This window comes from Dryobates pubescens, chromosome 28 (assembly GCF_014839835.1).
Source record: "Dryobates pubescens isolate bDryPub1 chromosome 28, bDryPub1.pri, whole genome shotgun sequence".
Taxonomy (NCBI): Eukaryota; Metazoa; Chordata; class Aves; order Piciformes; family Picidae; genus Dryobates; species Dryobates pubescens.
Window position 1 is genome coordinate 12,436,201 of NC_071639.1, and position 16,347 is coordinate 12,452,547.

At 46.4% G+C, this 16,347-nt stretch overlaps 1 protein-coding gene across 1 annotated transcript in view; it reads left to right on the plus strand.

The window, feature by feature from the left end:
• Positions 1-16,347, plus strand: part of PREP (prolyl endopeptidase) — a 45,602-nt gene that overhangs the window by 25,760 nt on the left and 3,495 nt on the right. The window contains exons 11-13 of the mRNA XM_054174015.1: positions 7,920-8,056; positions 12,396-12,490; positions 15,361-15,492. Coding sequence (XP_054029990.1) covers positions 7,920-8,056; positions 12,396-12,490; positions 15,361-15,492 — 364 coding nt within the window. The remainder of the gene's footprint in view (positions 1-7,919; positions 8,057-12,395; positions 12,491-15,360; positions 15,493-16,347) is intronic.

The following is a 16,347-nucleotide window of genomic DNA, read 5'->3' on the forward strand; positions in this document are numbered from 1 at the left end:
CAGGAAATAGCCTGGGGTGAGTTTCACAGGAGGCAAAGACACTTCTGCAGGAACTCACAAATGGCACTTGCCATAAGCTCTTTACTGCATAAATCACTGCTGCTGGAAATAAAAAGCCTTTCTTTTCTCTCCACAAAGTTGCCAGCCAAGTTGCTGTGTGCCTCTCCATATTAACACCTCACAGTGAGACTCCCTCGTGGGTGAGCAGCCTCCTTGCCTGGCTCACCACTCACCTACTTCTCAGCTGATATGCAGGCTTGCAAGTGCTGAAATGGCAGCAGTCAAAATGTTGTTTGGCTCCTTTTGCCATTCTTTGAATACCTTCCAGCACTGGCCTTAAAATAATTTGCCATCAGCCCAAAATAGCTGCTGCTATTGACAGCCACACTGTGGATTAGCTCTTGCAGAAGAATGATGACATTCATAACACAACATGGTTTTACAACTTGGTTTGATTTAAAAGCAGCTGCTGTTTAGACATTGTTGCAGGGATGAAAGGAGGACAAGCCTTAAGGAGGATGTTTCTTGAGGCTGGGATGAATTTTCCTCCTCTTTCTTGTGCAGAAATTATAGGCTGAGAGCACTGGGACTGCTTAGTCTAAAAGAGAGAAGACTGAGAGGGGATCTTATTAATGTTTGTAAATGAAGGGGCCAGGCTCTTTTTGATGGTGTCCTGTGGTAGGACAAAGGGCAAAGGATACAACCTGGACCCCAGGAAGTTCCACCTCAGCATGAGGAAAATCTCCCTTGCTGTAATGGCCTCGGACCAGGCTGCCCAGAGAGGTTGTGGAGTCTCCTCCTCTGGAGAATTTCAAGACCCATCTGGATGTGTTCCTGTGTGACCTGCCCCAGTTGATCCTCTGTTGGCAAACAGGTTGAGCTTGATCTTCAGAGGTCCCTTCCAACCCCTACCGCTGTATGATTCTAAGTCGTTTTCATGAGGAGTTTGAATTATTGCTCAATCTTCCACCCCCATCTTCAAACCCTGATTTCAAGTCTCAGGAGTCCTTGGGAGGGGAAATTTGTCATTGTGAACCCTAGCAGAACTTGACAGCACCGAGTTTGGCACAGTGGTTAATCCCTGTTTCAGGAAAAACACAACAGAGAGACGATGAATCAGACCCGAGGCTGATTGGCAGAGTTGTGGGAGAAACTTGTGTGCAGCACCTGCCACTGCTATTCCTGGCTCTCCCCACTGCTGCTGCTGTCATGCCACTAGATTCTCCCATGAGAAAGGGACAGAGGGCAGCAGAGGAAAGCAGTGTCCTGTGAAAGCTGCAGTCAGCTCATCAGGGCAAGTATTAGCATTGGTTTTTCGGTGTACTTACAGAGATGATCCTTATCTTCTTTCTTTCCCTTATCTGTGTGTGCATGAATAGATCTCTGGGGCTTGGAGAGAAACTTGAGCTGAGAAAAAGCACTCCCATGGCAGAGAAGAAAGGCATTTTTACAATGATTCTGAGCAGAGACAAAATTCTCCCTTTCCTCCATGGGATTAAGTTGGTTTGGCATCATTTTCTTCCCCCTCCTGAGAATCCAGCACAGCCAGAAGGGGACTGCTTTTTTTTCTTCCCTTGAGGAGTTGGATTTTCTTGCCTCCAACAGTATTTGGAGCTTGAATCCTGCCTCCATCTCATGGAATGTGAGAGTGGAATTAATACTTGGGGTAAACAAATTGCTTGCTGCTGTTTGTTTCTACTTCATTCCCTTTATTTCCTTGTGGTTCCATATTGCAGTAAAGAAGAAAATGAAGAAATACTGAGGGGAGGAGGGAGTGTGAATGAATGATGTGGTTGTACTGCTTACCACAGTGTGGCAGACACCAGCCCTATTGCAGGGGGAAGAGGAGCCTTGAGCTGCTTCCCTCAGAGCTCCTAGGAAGAAGGCTGAAGCCCTCAGCTCTGCTCTCTGCCTGTGTTCTGGCAGTGGCTCTGGTTCTGGCAGCAAGACAACCATCTCGCTCTGGAGGACATCAACAAAATCACAGTGACAACTGTGGCAGTGCTGGCTGCTTGCCTGTGTGAATTTAGCATCTTACACCCTTGGCATGTGGCTGTTACAAACACCACTTTCATCTGCCATTACCTCTTCTAATTGCAAGGTAGTGAAGAAACTCAAACTGAAGACATGGGCCTCTAGTTTTAAGGTCCTGCCTTGCTTGAAAGCCAAGAGATCGTGTAATGAGTGGTGCCAGTTTGCAGCCACTCTCTGCTTTGAGGGGTAAATCCTCAGCATGAAGTGCCTCATGTCTGGGAGACTACCAGGTGAAGTATTTGCTGTAATGACCTTACATGCTCTTGAACTTTGGAACCCTTATGCCTGAGCAGAGGAGTGGCAGCTGGCTCTGCCCCCATTGTGTTTACCCAGTCCCATCCAATGCACTTCAGATAATTCAGACCAGTGATTCTCTCAAGCAGTAAGAGTCCCTGAGCTTCCCAAGTAGAAACCAGATCTCTCTATTCTGAGTAGGAAGATGAAATTAGAGGACTTTGCATTGCTCTCTGCACCCATCCAGTTCAAATCCTGTTTTAATGTCCAGATGTCTGGGGTTGATTTATCCCCTCCTTGCAGAGCACAGGAGGTCGCTGCACAGCTGAGGACATGGGGAGCTTTTGTTCAACAGAATGCAGAACAATGGCCATGTGGTTTGGGCTGGAGGAGTGCAGAAGAGCTCTTTGGAAGAGTTAGCACAATGCCAGAGCACACAGTGTGGGGGATAATACCCAATTCATCTGGATCATCACATAGGCTTTGTGATTCACTGGTTCTGAGCCTTTAACATTAGATTGGTTATTTTTCTGGGAAGTGTGCAGGGAATTGAAGAGCTGCTTGAAATGTTAATTTGTTTAACCTTCATGCTGAAGATACTGTAAGAAACCTTCATTTGCTCTGAGCCTGTGAAAGAAGCAGTTGCTTAGAACTGACACTCACTGGAAAATATTCTTAGGCCTTCTGTAGAGCTTTTCTTTGAACTCAGAGTGCTTTGGTTCCCACTTTTGTAGTGAATGGAGATGTTAGTTGGCATACTTGATCCCAACATGCATCCTAGGCTCCATTACTTCCCCCTCTCCCCTAAGAATGTCTTAAAACCCAATGTGAAATAACAGGGATTAAATCAGAGCTCTCACCACTGAACACAGTGCAGAGAATCCCTTCTGTCTAAATGGATTGGGTGGGTTGTTTCTGCTTAAATTGGCCTTCACTGGGGAGGAGAGAGGGCAAATTAAACACCTGAGAATAGAATAGAATTAACCAGGTTGGAAAGAGACCTTTGAGATCACCGAGTCCAACCTATCACCCAACACCATCTGATCAACTAAACCATGGCACCAAGCACCCCATCCAGTCTCTCCTAAACACCTCCAGTGATGGTGACTCCACCACCTCCCTGGGCAGCACATCCCAATGGCCAGTCTCTCTTTCTGGGAAGAACTTCTTCCTAACATCCAGCCTAAACCTCTCCTGGCACAGCTTGAGACTGTGTCCTCTTGTTCTGGTGCTGGTTGCCTGGGAGAAGAGACCAACCCCCACCTGGCTACAACCTCCCTTCAGGGAGTTATGGAGAGCAATAAGGTCTGCCCTGAGCCTCCTCTTCTCCAGGCTAAACCCAGAGATGCAGTTGTGAACTTGTACAAGTAGAACACACAGGAGTGGGAGCCTTCAGGAGCCTCCTCTCTTGTCCACCCTCAAGAGAAGCAGGAGCAATTGTAAAACACAAACTATTTGGGCATTCTGAGAGGCTGTTCTTTCCCAGGGAGAAGGCAGGCAGGCAGCAGTTCCCTTTCTCCCCAGAAAGGAAGCAGTTTCTGCCGTGCTGCTCTTGGAGCATTTTTGAACTTTCAGCTCTATTTTCTTTTCTCCTTCCCCTCCCTTCTCCCACCACCCTCTGAGATACCTCCCTGCAGTCATCTGCAGCTAGGCAGCTGAAGTTAGTGAAGAGGCATTTCTTCTAAAAGACCATCTCCTGGCACTTTGCCTCTGTCAGCAGGAGGCTGCTTTCTGTCCCGGTGGGTGGTGAAACAATTTCTCCTAAAAGGCTTCCTGATTATTTCCACGGTGCTTTTGCAGATGTCTCTGGTGGATGTTCCTCTCTCTGGGTTTTACCTGCATGAATTGGAGTTGCTCTGGCCCCTGTCCAGTTCTCTATTAAGCAGCTTTGCAACCCACACAGAATTGCTTTGAAGCTAATTTAAGAGGCTTAAAGAAGATTGATGAGGATTCCCCTCTGAAGAAAGGAAACCTCTGCTCCTGTGGATTTGCTGTGTAGTAGTCAGAGTTCTTGATTGCTTCTGGCTTGTTCTTCATGTGGCAGTACAAGAACTGCCGGTTAGTGAGAGCTGCTTTTGCAGGTGGCCACTGGCTGGGGCCAGTGCTGGTCTTCTGCTTGGGTCCATGCCCCTGCTGCAGTAAACGAAGCATTTTGCTTGTGCTGTGCTCTGCAGTCTTAGCCCCGGGCTAGTATCAGGGGTTTGTAACGTCAGAGGCAATGAGGGATTGAATGGGCTGTGGGGAGGGGGTGTGGAAGAGACCCATGATACTGTTTGAGTTGCTGAGGTTTCTGCCCTAGCATCTGGAGGAGAGCATTTCCCCTTGCCTACCAGCACTGAAGTGCTGCGGCTCGCTGGTGTGAGGGCAGGGCCTTTGTGGCTTGCCTTTCTGAAGCCCTCAGCAGCAGCTCTGAGGACTTGTCAGTGGGAGGTGTTGCTGTAGCATTATTCAGCCTCGGGCACCCTTGTCTTTGTACCTGATTACAGGTTTCAATGCCCTGATGCCACCCACCATCTGTGTATGAAAGCCTTCTCCAGGGGCTAATCCCTGAAGTTTGCTCTCCCAGACATCAGAGGTAGTTGTGTTGGGTTTTTCCAGTGGTGAGCCTTTAACAAAGCCTTTGCATGGCATAAACCTTGTGTGAGGTTAGGTGATTCACTACAAACCCCATAGGAAATTCTTCCTGTGTCCCACCTAAACCTCCCCTGCTGCAATCTGGGGCCATTTCCTCTCCTCCTTCTTGCCTGCAAGCAGAAACAATTGTTACATTGCACCGCTGCTCCATCCTGGGTTTGTTTCAAACTGAAGGGAATTGTCTCAGTAAAACTACTTAGGAGACATTGGAACAAACCTCATAAAGGCATTGTCTTGGTGTGACTAAACCTAAATCACTGAACATGCCTTTTTTTTTCCCTTTAATCAGTATTCCAACATAATTTCTGTGCCTTTGTAGTTGCTCTTTGTAAAGCTCTTCGACATTTCACTCCATGGATGTCAATCTCATGCCAAGTGTAAGCCTTACCTGCTTTTGATCAAGCACACATGGAAGGAATAGCTGTCTCTGGTCTGTGCTGCCTAATCTTGAAAGAGAGCTTGAGAGAGACATTTTTAGAACCACTAGGAACTTTCTAAGAATAATGCATCTGAGTGCACTGAAGAAGGATGGCTGAGACTGTTGTTTGTGTAGCTTGTGTAGCCTAACCTCCATGTGGCTTCTAGTAATGAGTAACTGTGTGAGCAGTGTTGCTTTCTCCCTGGGTCCTAAGAAGAAGAATAGGAGCTATAAAATTATGCCTCAGGTTCTGGCATCTGAATTGAAAGTGATTCTTTCTGGCTCTGCCATGTGACAGTGAGACAAAAGTCAGCTACAACTCTTCCAGGGCTGCTGTGCTGCTCCCAGATTAGCAGGCAGGGCTGCAGGCAGCAGGAGTGCCCTGTTAACCACACAGCTCTGCTGCTGCATTCCTAGAGGCTGAAAGTATCTATTTGCAGCCTGTCCCTCCCTACATGGTGGGCTTCAGCATTCATAATCCTGTTTCTGAAGCATTATTCTCCATCCTTTCCCCTCCCAAATCTTTGTCCTCTTCTTGCATGTGCTATTGGCTGTAGTAGCATGAGTGTTTGAAAATATCTGAGCACCGGGTAGTAGAACACGAGCAGTACAAGTGGATCACTCCTGTGTGATAAGGCAGTAAACAGGAGTACCCTTTTATGAGCATTTGCTGCTGTAAAAGCTGACAGCTTCTAAAATTAGGCATCAAACACCATCTTGGGAAATTCTTTTTAGGGCTTGCCCTTTGCAGTTTACCTTAATCTTTGAGATAGAAATCCATCCCTTCATTGGTTGCATGAATAAACCATTGCACTTGCTTCAGAGATAACACCTGAAGGTGAGAATAAGCAGTTGTTGAAAATAGCCTTGTTTGGAGGGGCTTAAATAGCTTCACATGCCTCTGGGTCTCACTGAATTGATTTCCAGCCCCCCTGGTGTTTGCTCAGCTTGGAGGGAGAGCTGGTCATTACTTTAGCAAAGACAGGAGTGGAAACTCTTCCATTGCAAATTCCACCTGGACATGCACCTTACTGGGGAGCTTTCTCTTAATGGGTTGTTATTGAGTCTTAACTGGTGATGGTAACAGGGTCACAGATTGCATTGGGTTGGAAGGGACCCTCCAAGGTCATCTTGTGCAACCCCCCTGCAGTCAGCAGGGACCCCTCCAACTAGAGCAGGCTGCCCAGGGCCTGCCCAGGGTCTCCAGGGAAGGGGCCTCAACCACATCCCTGGGCAGCCTGTTCCAGTATTTCTGTTTGTGAAGAACTTCCTCCTGATGTCCAGCCTAAATCTCCCCTGCTCCAGTGCCCTGCCATTACAAGCCCTTCTAAAGAGCCCTACTGAAGCCAGTTTTCAGAGAGCTGTTCTCAAAACAACAAAAACCCCTCTTGTTCAGAAGGAAGCAGTGAAATTAGTGGCATCCCTGAATCATCAGGAAAGGTCTGGCCAGTGTCAGTAAGTTGTTGGAGATGTGGGAGGGCCAGGTGCTCACTTGGTATGAATTGCCAGCAACGACAGGAGCTGATGGATGGCATTTCAGAGAGGAGTCTTTTTGGAACTCCTCAGCAGCAGCCTCAGCAGTTCTCCTGCCCATCACATAATTCATTTGTTTATAGAGTTCAGCTCAATACTGAAATGAAAATCCTTCCTACTCTGCTGCAGTGAGTTCTGCAGAGGGACTGCTTCCAAAGGCCTGCAGTGAGAGGATGAGGGGCAATGGTCTGAAATGAGCAAAGAGCAGATTTAGACTGGTTGTTAGGAACAAGTTCTGCACCAGGGGGGTGGTGGAGTACTGCAATGGGTTGCCCAGGGAGGTAGCTGAGGTCCCATCCTGGAGATATTTGCGGACAGGCTGGGCAAGGCTCTGAGTAACCTGAGCTAGTGGAGGGTGTCCCTGCCTATGGCAGGAGGGTTGGAACTGGAAGATCTTTAAGGTCCCTTCCAACCTAAACCATTCTATGAGTCTGAGTCCTGTGAACTGAATTTGATCTAGAATGATAGATCCAGGTTTTGCTGAAGCCTTTGGAGGTCAGTGTGTTTTCATGTGAAATTTCTCAGGCTTTGATGTAACTCAATTTCAATGTGATGATTTTGGTTTCAGCAGGGCATGTGGATCTCCATGTTTCACATTACAGGCAGTGCTCAGAATAAACATGTTGCACAGCTTCAGGTTACTGTTGAGGTTCAGCTGTACCTCTAAAAATAGATCCTGTTGATCTTGTGCTCTGTAAAGCGTGGTAGGTTTGTTTCCTTTAGGAACACAGAGGTTGTAAGCAGGGCACACAATGAGGAGAGTGCCAGTCTTCATTTACTACTTCATTCTAATTGGACCACCAGTCTTCCCTTGCAGAGATCTGTGCTGATTTTGCAGCATTTTCTTAACCTCCTTGTGTGCAGACTTGACTGAGAAGACACACAAATGACACTGTCAGACCCTTTGTGTTGCCTCATTTTGTTCTGTTTTCCAGAGCCTGGTGATGGCCATTACTGAGCCTGAGCTGGCCACGATGGGAGGGATCCCCTCAGATTATTACTGACAGCAGTTGTGGAGAGTTAAGACCAAGAACAGCATTTCAGACTTCTTTTTCTCTTGTCCTAGGTTTTCTACCCTAGCAAAGATGGTACTAAGATCCCAATGTTTATTATTCACAAGAAAGGAATTAAACTGGATGGTTCTCATCCTGCCTTCTTGTATGGATATGGAGGCTTCAACATATCAATTACACCAAGCTACAGGTAAGCAGGAGAATTTCCACCTTCTGAAGCATCTAGTGCTAACAGCTGTCACAGACTGAGGGCAGGAAGGGCTACAGGCGTTAGAAAGTGCTGCATTTCAGGTCCTTGAGAAGCAGGGGTGGGGGCCATAAGGACTGCACACCAGTGTCCAGGCATCATTTGTCTGCTTTGTCAGTTCTGAGTCAAAGGGATGTGCCTAGGGTCACAGAAGGAAACTGTCAGAGCAAAGAAATGCTGCACTCCTCTAAGGTGTAGCACAGACAGCACTTTGGATTACACCTTAACATCTTCCTGCTCTGGCCCTGAGCCTGACAGAAAAGCATATGGGCATATATTAAGCAAAGATTTGAGTCCTTTGTTGAGCTAATAACATAGAAAGTTCTCTTTTTTCCCCAAGTTATACAGCTGCCTATGTCTAGAAAGCCAAATATTTGTGTAAATGAATATAAATCATTACACTTTGCCTTGTATTTCCATATTGTACTTTTGGGGAGGCTACATCAGAAGCAAAATCCTGCTGTGTTCCCCCATGACTGGGGACGAGGAGAGATGATTCTGTCTTCAGATGCACATCATGCTGGCTCTGCACATGCAAAGCATTGTAAACCAAAACTGCTGTGTGCCAGATGAGCTTTGCAGCCCTCAAAAGCCAGAGCTTTATTCAGAGGATGATCTCTTTAAAGAAAAGGCTTCTCTCTTCCACGAGGGAATTTGAATAGGCTTACCAAGAGGCAGCGATTGTAACAAGCGAGAACTACTCCTGGGTGAGGCAGGGGGAAATGGAAATGCACAGGACTGAATGGAGAGCAGTTTCTCAGATATTAGAAGAGCAGCTCACCACCACAAACCCAATCTATTATGAAACAATCTTATTAAGTTTAGGTGCTCCCAGCCTTGCTTTCGAGTCAGCACATTTGAAGACCCTTTGTAATGCTTTGCCAGGTCACTGTGATTGGATTTCTGCAGGGCAATTTACAGTTCCTCAGCCTTCCCAGCAAATACCTTGTCTAACAATGGGCTTTTCATCTTGGGTTCTGTGATTATCTGAAAGCTTTTTATCTGCCTTGTAGAGCTACATTCTTTAATTTCCTGTGTTGTTTGGTTGGTTTGTTTGTGGTGGTTGTGTTTTCTTCTGAGGGACACAATTGCATAATCAGCAGAGGTTTTAAATCCTTTTTTCGCTGAGGCTCAAGCACTTCTTCATTACAGCTTATTGGAGATGCTGAGGACTGTGATAAAACATGGGATGTTTTCTTTTTTTCAAGTAATTAAGGTGAAATTTCACATGCAACTGCCAGCTCTGCAGGCAAAAGGAGAAGGTATCTCCTATTGCCTCCTCCTGCCTCCCATCCGTTGACCTGGGTGCTCGCTGGAGCCTTTTCTAAGCTGCTTTAAGCCACAAGAATGGCAGAAAATGATTCAAGCACAACGGAGTTGCTGTGTTTCTGCCCTTTGTCTCTGGAGGTCCCTTCCAAGCCTTGGCATTCTGTGATTTGGCAAGTTAAAAATTGGAGTCCAGCAAACAGCAGCGAGAGGCTGCAGCTGACAGTCAGAGGAAAGGCAGGCAGGAGGTGGGAGAAGTGACCTGTGTCTTCCTGAAGCCTGTGAAATAAAATAAGAACAAAATCTGTAACAGTCTTAAAAGTAAAAGCAGAGAGAACTACCAGTCACCTCCAGATCAAAGTACTTTATCCCACTGACAGTGTAAGTAAACCACAGTCAGCCACTCCTCCCTCCTCAGTCTCTCCCTGTAGTATCTTTCTAGCCCTTCTCAGCCTTTCCAAAAGAAAGATAAGAGAAACCGAAGCCTTCAAATGCATCTTTATGGTTAATAACCTGAGTGAGGAAGTGTGTTCCAAAAGCAGGCAGGCAAGATCAGGCAAAGGAAATGATAGGGAGGATGTGTGCCAGGAAGGCAGGAGGATGTTCTCTGCTCACCTGGCAGATTCAAGTAATGTTTGACTGCATCCCTGTTGCTGCATGCTGCAGTCTTTCACAAGGAATTCCCAGGTCCAAGTGCTGTTCCAGCCCCAGCCCAGCACCACCATTTGGTCATTTTTTGTACAGGCAAAACTGCTAGAAAGCAGCCACAGGATCATCAAGACTGAGACTTTCCACATCATTCACCTGATCCTGAGCTGTGGCTGTGGAAATGCAACCACGATTCCCTTGGGGGGTAAAACAAAGCAACAAACAAAACCCTCCTCCACCAAACACACAAATCCCTCCCACTAAACACAACACCCCAAACAACACAAACAGAAAACCCAGCCAAGCAAAACCCAAATAACCTAGCTCACACAAACACCCCTGAGAGGCAAGCAAGGCCACCAAGCAAGCTGATCTCTTTTCTTTGAGCTTGAGGCTCTTGCAGCTTTTCTCAGATCCCTTCATCCTCTCCTTCCCCATGGTTTGTTTCTGTCCTGTATTCCTCCAACCCCCAGTACCACTGTTTTGAACTCTTAACAGGGGTCAGCTCACTGCTTGGGGAGCTTGTTTTTGCTTGATTCAGAAACTGATCTTGCTTTTCATTGTGTTTTTTCTCCACACACACACACAAAGAAAATAAAATCCTTTTTCCCTGGAAGCAACAGGCCCAAACCCATAGGTTCCAGAAATGGCTGTGACAATGATAGGCTAAAGTCATTAAGCCAGTTACAGTGGTGGTTTATTTTGGAATGCAAGCATGCATCTTTTATATGCTCCTCTGGACTGAAGAGCTACATTTGGTAGCCTTTCAAGTGTGGTGCCCACTAGAGCACCCTCATTAATTATACAGCCTGCATGGAGTGCAAGTGAAAGCTGATGGAACTGACACCAGTGGCTTGGCAGAGCTGCTGGGGAAATGCCATCTCAAAGGCCCACCACTAATGGCCTCACATTCAGCTAATTACCCTGCAGGAGCCGTTGTGCTTCCCTTCATGGTTCTGTCTGTGCCTTGGCTGCAGGAGGGGCAATTTCTGCTGCATCCTGCAATACAGCTGATGGTGAAATTGCATCTCACTGCTACAGGACCAGCTTGTACCAAGCCTTTCACCAAAGAGACAGTGGGAGGGAGAGGCTGTAAGCTTACAGAGAGATCAGCCAGCACAGCAGCCAGGGCTGCAGGGGACAAGATTAGTCTGGTCCTTTGTTACCACTCCCTTCTGCTCCTCAAAAACCAGTTCCAGTGACTGGAGGGTTTTTTCCCCATCCCCAGTGCAGCAGCCTGCATTTCTCTGTCAGCTGTGATAGCTGGCAGCAGAGCAGTCATTCTGTGAAAGCATTCTTGCTCCTCACCTTGTTCTGGTTTAATACTGCATCCATATGAGACCCATTGTAGGGCTGCTGGCATTCAAGACCTGTCTGACAAGGAGTAAGGAGGACTTACAGGTACCAAGACCCAATCTTTGCTCTTGTGGTTGAATAGGATTCATTCCTGCAGCCAGAGGTTTCTTGCATGAGCAAAGATTTCAAACAAAAATGAAATTGAAACCTGCTAGAAGGGAAAAAGAAAGAAAGAAAGAAAAAGACTTGTTGGGATTAAAGGTTAATATTTTTGTGGCCTGTTTGCTGTTATTTGTGGTTTGCTGTCTTCAGATCCTGCTTTGTTAAGCTACTGCCTCAACAGATCAGAGATTTATTTCTCTCCTTACTGGTTAACTATAAATTACTTCAGTCCCTTTTAAAAAGACAGCTTAATAGCTTTGATGCTTTTACAGTGTGGCATTTGAAATGATGAGGCAGAACGTGGAGTTTTAATTATTTTTATTTACTTTTTGTACTATTTGTTTAGCATTTAGCGATGCCAGTGGAAAAGAAAGCAGAAGGGGATTGGCCAGAGCTTGCCTGCAGGGGCTGGCACAAAACAATGGTAGAAAGAGAGTTTTTCCTTGCAAATATAGTTTTAGAAAGGTCCCCAAAAAGTGCATGAAGCAGAAGTTGAAAAGGCCTCCTCATAAACCAAGACCAAGTGGTGCTCTCAAGCCTTAATTCTTTGCTTTCTTCATATGGGCTGAGACATCCTTGCCTCTCTGAAAAAGTGGAGGACCCTTGACAGAGAAGCAGTTCAGAAAGCTGTGGGGATCCAGTGGAACTGCATAGCTCCACACTGAAGGCTTTGAAGATACTGAAATGAAAAGGTGACATCTCCTGGGGGCTCTTCTGTTAGCCGGAGCCCCTGGCTCTCTCCTCTGCCGTGCAGAGCTGAAGGGAGAACAGACCAGCGCTGGTTCCTTCCTCTCTCAGGGCTGCAAAGCATTGGACAACCATAGAGAAACACCTGGCCACTCAGGTTTGTCATTCACCACTTGTCATTGATCTGGGCAGTGCTAACCCTCTACCTGTTTGCTTTCCTCAGTGTCTCAAGGCTCATTTTTGTGCGGCACCTGGGGGGTGTCCTGGCGGTGGCGAACATCAGGGGCGGCGGTGAATATGGAGAGACCTGGCACAAAGGTAAAGCAGGCCAGGCAGGGCAGCAAACCTGCAGGCTCAGCAGGGACCAGCACAACGTTTTCTCTTTGTTCCCTCTTCCATGCTGACATCTCCTTTTGTCTTTACTTGCTCTGTGTTTTCCCAGCTCACACATGAGGTCTGTGCACTGCCCAGGGTCATCTGCTGGTTTTTGTTAGATCGCTTCAGGTTTTGCAGCCTGCTCAACAATAGGTTTGCACAAACACAGACTTTTGTCTTCCCAAGAAAATTACTGAGGGTTTTTTAAAGTGAGCTCAAGTTCCCTAGACAAGGATTTGCAAATGCAGCTATTTGTCTTGAGCTGCTTCTCAAAACACTATCTGCTTGCATTGCAGCAGACCTTGCTTTCTTCTTTTCATTGTTTGCAGGTGCACATGGCCCCACTATTCCACATCCCCAAGAGAGCAGTACAGTTTAGACTCCCTTGGTGTCACACACACACAAAACATTTCCAGAACCTTACAGGTGGTGTGATGTTTTGAGTTCAGAAGGTGAGTTTTGAGCTCAGAATGTGACTCCTCCAGATTGCTTCTGCACACTGTCGATAGCGAATGTGATTGAAGTGCATATGAACACAGTCAGCACCACAAGTGCAGTGCCAGGTCTTCCCTCCACACTCTCTTAGGGAGTTCAACATCTTATGGGCAAACATTTGACCATTTTGGCTCTTTAAAGCAGACTCCTCTGCTGCAGGGAAACCAAGTCCCTCACAAAATCCTGCTTGTCTCTTGTCCTCTCTTCATAGCACCTGTGCTGCATTTCTCTCCATGTCTTTCCCATGCAATCCTTGTCTTAATCCTTTGATTTTCTTCATCCACTTGCCTTGCTGTTTGGAACTTTCTGCATCCTTTCACCAGAGGAAGAAGCTGGGAAAAGCCCTGCTCATGTCTGTAACATACCCAGCATTATTTAATGGTGCTGCCTTGCTCCTATCCCAAGAGTCTTGGTGAACAGGCTGCTGGAGATGGCAGCAAGGCAAATGCACCAAAGTGAAGGTGTTTATGATACAGCAATTTGCCATGGGAGCAACCCAAAATAACTTTGTGTCAGACAAACCAGTATTCCCTGGATCATTAGATCTTGCTTTTACTGTTTCATCTGCAGTAACTTTCTGGCTGGGTCATTTCCTCACAGTTGAGTTCAATATGTAATAGTTTCATAAATAGAAGCTCTCTATGCAGGATATTGTTGCTAAAGACAAAGGATCCTTCATTAATTTTAATTTGACAATTGGTTTATAATAGGTTTTAATAAAACTTACCTTAATGCTATAATGCTTCTTTGGTCCACCTATTTCCTGCATGAGTGTGACCCAAGCCTCTTACTGCAGTTCCAGACTCAGTCTGTTCTGTGGTAGTTCCAGGAGCAATACAGAGGTCTGTTTACTTAGGCTGAACTGTCTAGCTAGGATTCTGAGCTTACACCAGACCAGGATTTGGGGCAAAGAATAAGATTTATTTCTCCTTTCCTGCCACTCATTTGAAGACTCTTTGTGGTCCCAGGGTGCCTGTCTTCAGTGGTCTTGTTAGTGGTGGGAGTGGTGTGTGCTTGGGAGCAAAGGAAAATGAAAGCATAGAGCACTCCCAGTTCTACCAACCTCCATCAACAAGTGTCAGAGTTACCTCACCGAATTGGAGGATCATAGAAGAGAAGCATGCAGTGTAGGCTGAGTGTCTGGGGTCCCTGGATGGACAGTGAGACACCTCCAGCTTAGAGCTCATCTCACTTATTTTGGGGTAGTATGAACTGTCCTGGAGGTTCCTGGATCATAGTGGAAACCTTAGGCAGTCAACTGAGACTAAACATCCAGCTTTTAAACAACGTGGAAGGGACTGGAATTCCACTTCTGCATCCACTGAGCCCCTCTTACCTGGCTAGACCACGGCCTTTGCTGGAGAAATGTGAGGATTTTCTTCCTAGTTCCTATGTTTTACTTGGGTTTAATTGCCTGAGAGAGACCATACCAGGTCTTAAGGTAGGATAATCTTGGGGGAGAAGCCAGTTTTAATCTCCTGCCAAACAAGCATCTAAAGTGGGAAGATTTGATCAACTGAGAGTCCTCTGGGTTGATACTTTTCTGCTCAAATAGTTAAAAGGATGGATGTGCCCTAAAACCTTTCTCCTTCCTTTATCCCCACACTTTTTGTTTTGTTTTGAGAACTGGAAGTCTTACCACTGATGTTACTGGGCCTGCCTTTTCAGTCATGATTTATTCCTCATGCACCTAATGGCATCAGGGATTTTATTGAACAGGGTGGCAGCATCTTGAATGTTTTCATATTGACAGTTAATGAAATTTCCAACCAAGAGGCAACTCTGAAGTCCTTTGTTGTTTGTTTGTTTGTTTGTTTATATTGGATGGCTATATAGCCATGGAAGCAAACACTAGAAGAGAATTGCCAGCCACATACTCTACCTCTAGGAAGTTAAAGTGCTTCTTTTATACAGTTTGGTTTAGAAGCTGAAGCTTTGTTGCCTGAAGAAGCTGTCACTGAGTTTAGTGCTGTTAAAAGTCCAATCAGAGCAAACCTCCAGTGGATTGGATGTGGTCACTCTTGTGTGTATTTTGCAATGCAAGGCTTTTAGCTTTAATTTTACTGGTTAGGAGCCTGGCACTCGTTCCACAGTGTTAGGTATGTATTATTCAGAGCTTCTGAAAGCCTTAGAGATATTGACAGAACCATCTTATCCCCTCTCTGTGTTGAAAGAATCTTTCCCTTTTGCTGGATCAATTATTAAAAGGTTCATGGAACTGGAACTGTTCCCAGCTAGTTTTGCACACATGTTGTTCTGAAGAGATGGTATCAAATGGATTTTGTGGCATCAACTGATTTGTTTTATTTGTCTGCTAGGTGGTATCTTGGCCAACAAACAAAATTGCTTTGATGACTTCCAGTGTGCTGCCAAATACCTCATCAAGGAAGGCTACACATCCCCGAAGAAGCTGACTATTAATGGAGGCTCAAATGGAGGCCTCTTAGTTGGTAAGGACTGCTCATGTCCTGGGTTTGCTGCAGGGCAGAGCTCTGTGTCAGAGCCTCCTTTCAAAAGCTCCAGAGTGCCAGGGGAGGTTTAGGTTGGACATTGGGGAAAGCTTCTTTACTGAGGGCATAGTGAGGCACAAAGGTGATCCGAGGGCTGGAACATCTCCACTGTGAGGACAGGCTGAGGGAGCTGGGGGTGTTCAGCCTGGAGAAGATTCTGGGGGAACCTTAGAGTTGCCTTCCAATACCTGAAGGGGTCCTACAGGAAGGCTGCAGAGGGATTTTTCATGAGGGTGTCTAGCAATAGGAAGCTGAGGCAGAGCAGGGTTAGACTGGAGTTTAGGAAGAAGTTCTTCAGTACGAGGGTGGTGAGACACTGGAATGGGCTGCTCAGGGAGGCTGTGGATGCCTCTTTCCTGGGGGTGTTCAAGACCAGGCTGGATGAGGCCTTGGGCAGCCAAGTCTAGTTGAGAGCTGTCTTTTCCCACAGTGGGGAGGTTGGAGCAGATGATCTCTGAGGTCCCTTCCAACCTAAGCTGTTCTATGCTTGTGATGTCATTCCAGTAGGAGATGGGTGGTAGGAGTCTAGACCTCCCTGCTCCAAAAGGTCTGTTGTCAGAAACATTCCCTTGCCCTTGCAGATGGATTATAGTCCTGCTGGATTCCCATGTTCTTAATGAGCCAGACAGAGATTTTTCCTTGACTGGGTAGAATTAGGTGAATTTAGGAAATTCCTCTAAGTGCTTTTTGATCAGAGCAGAACAAAGCTGTGCAGTAGGTGTTGATGCAACACCAGTGAGCAGAACTCCTGCTTTACATGCAGGGACCCCCTGCCAGATTTCCTCAGTGCTCACT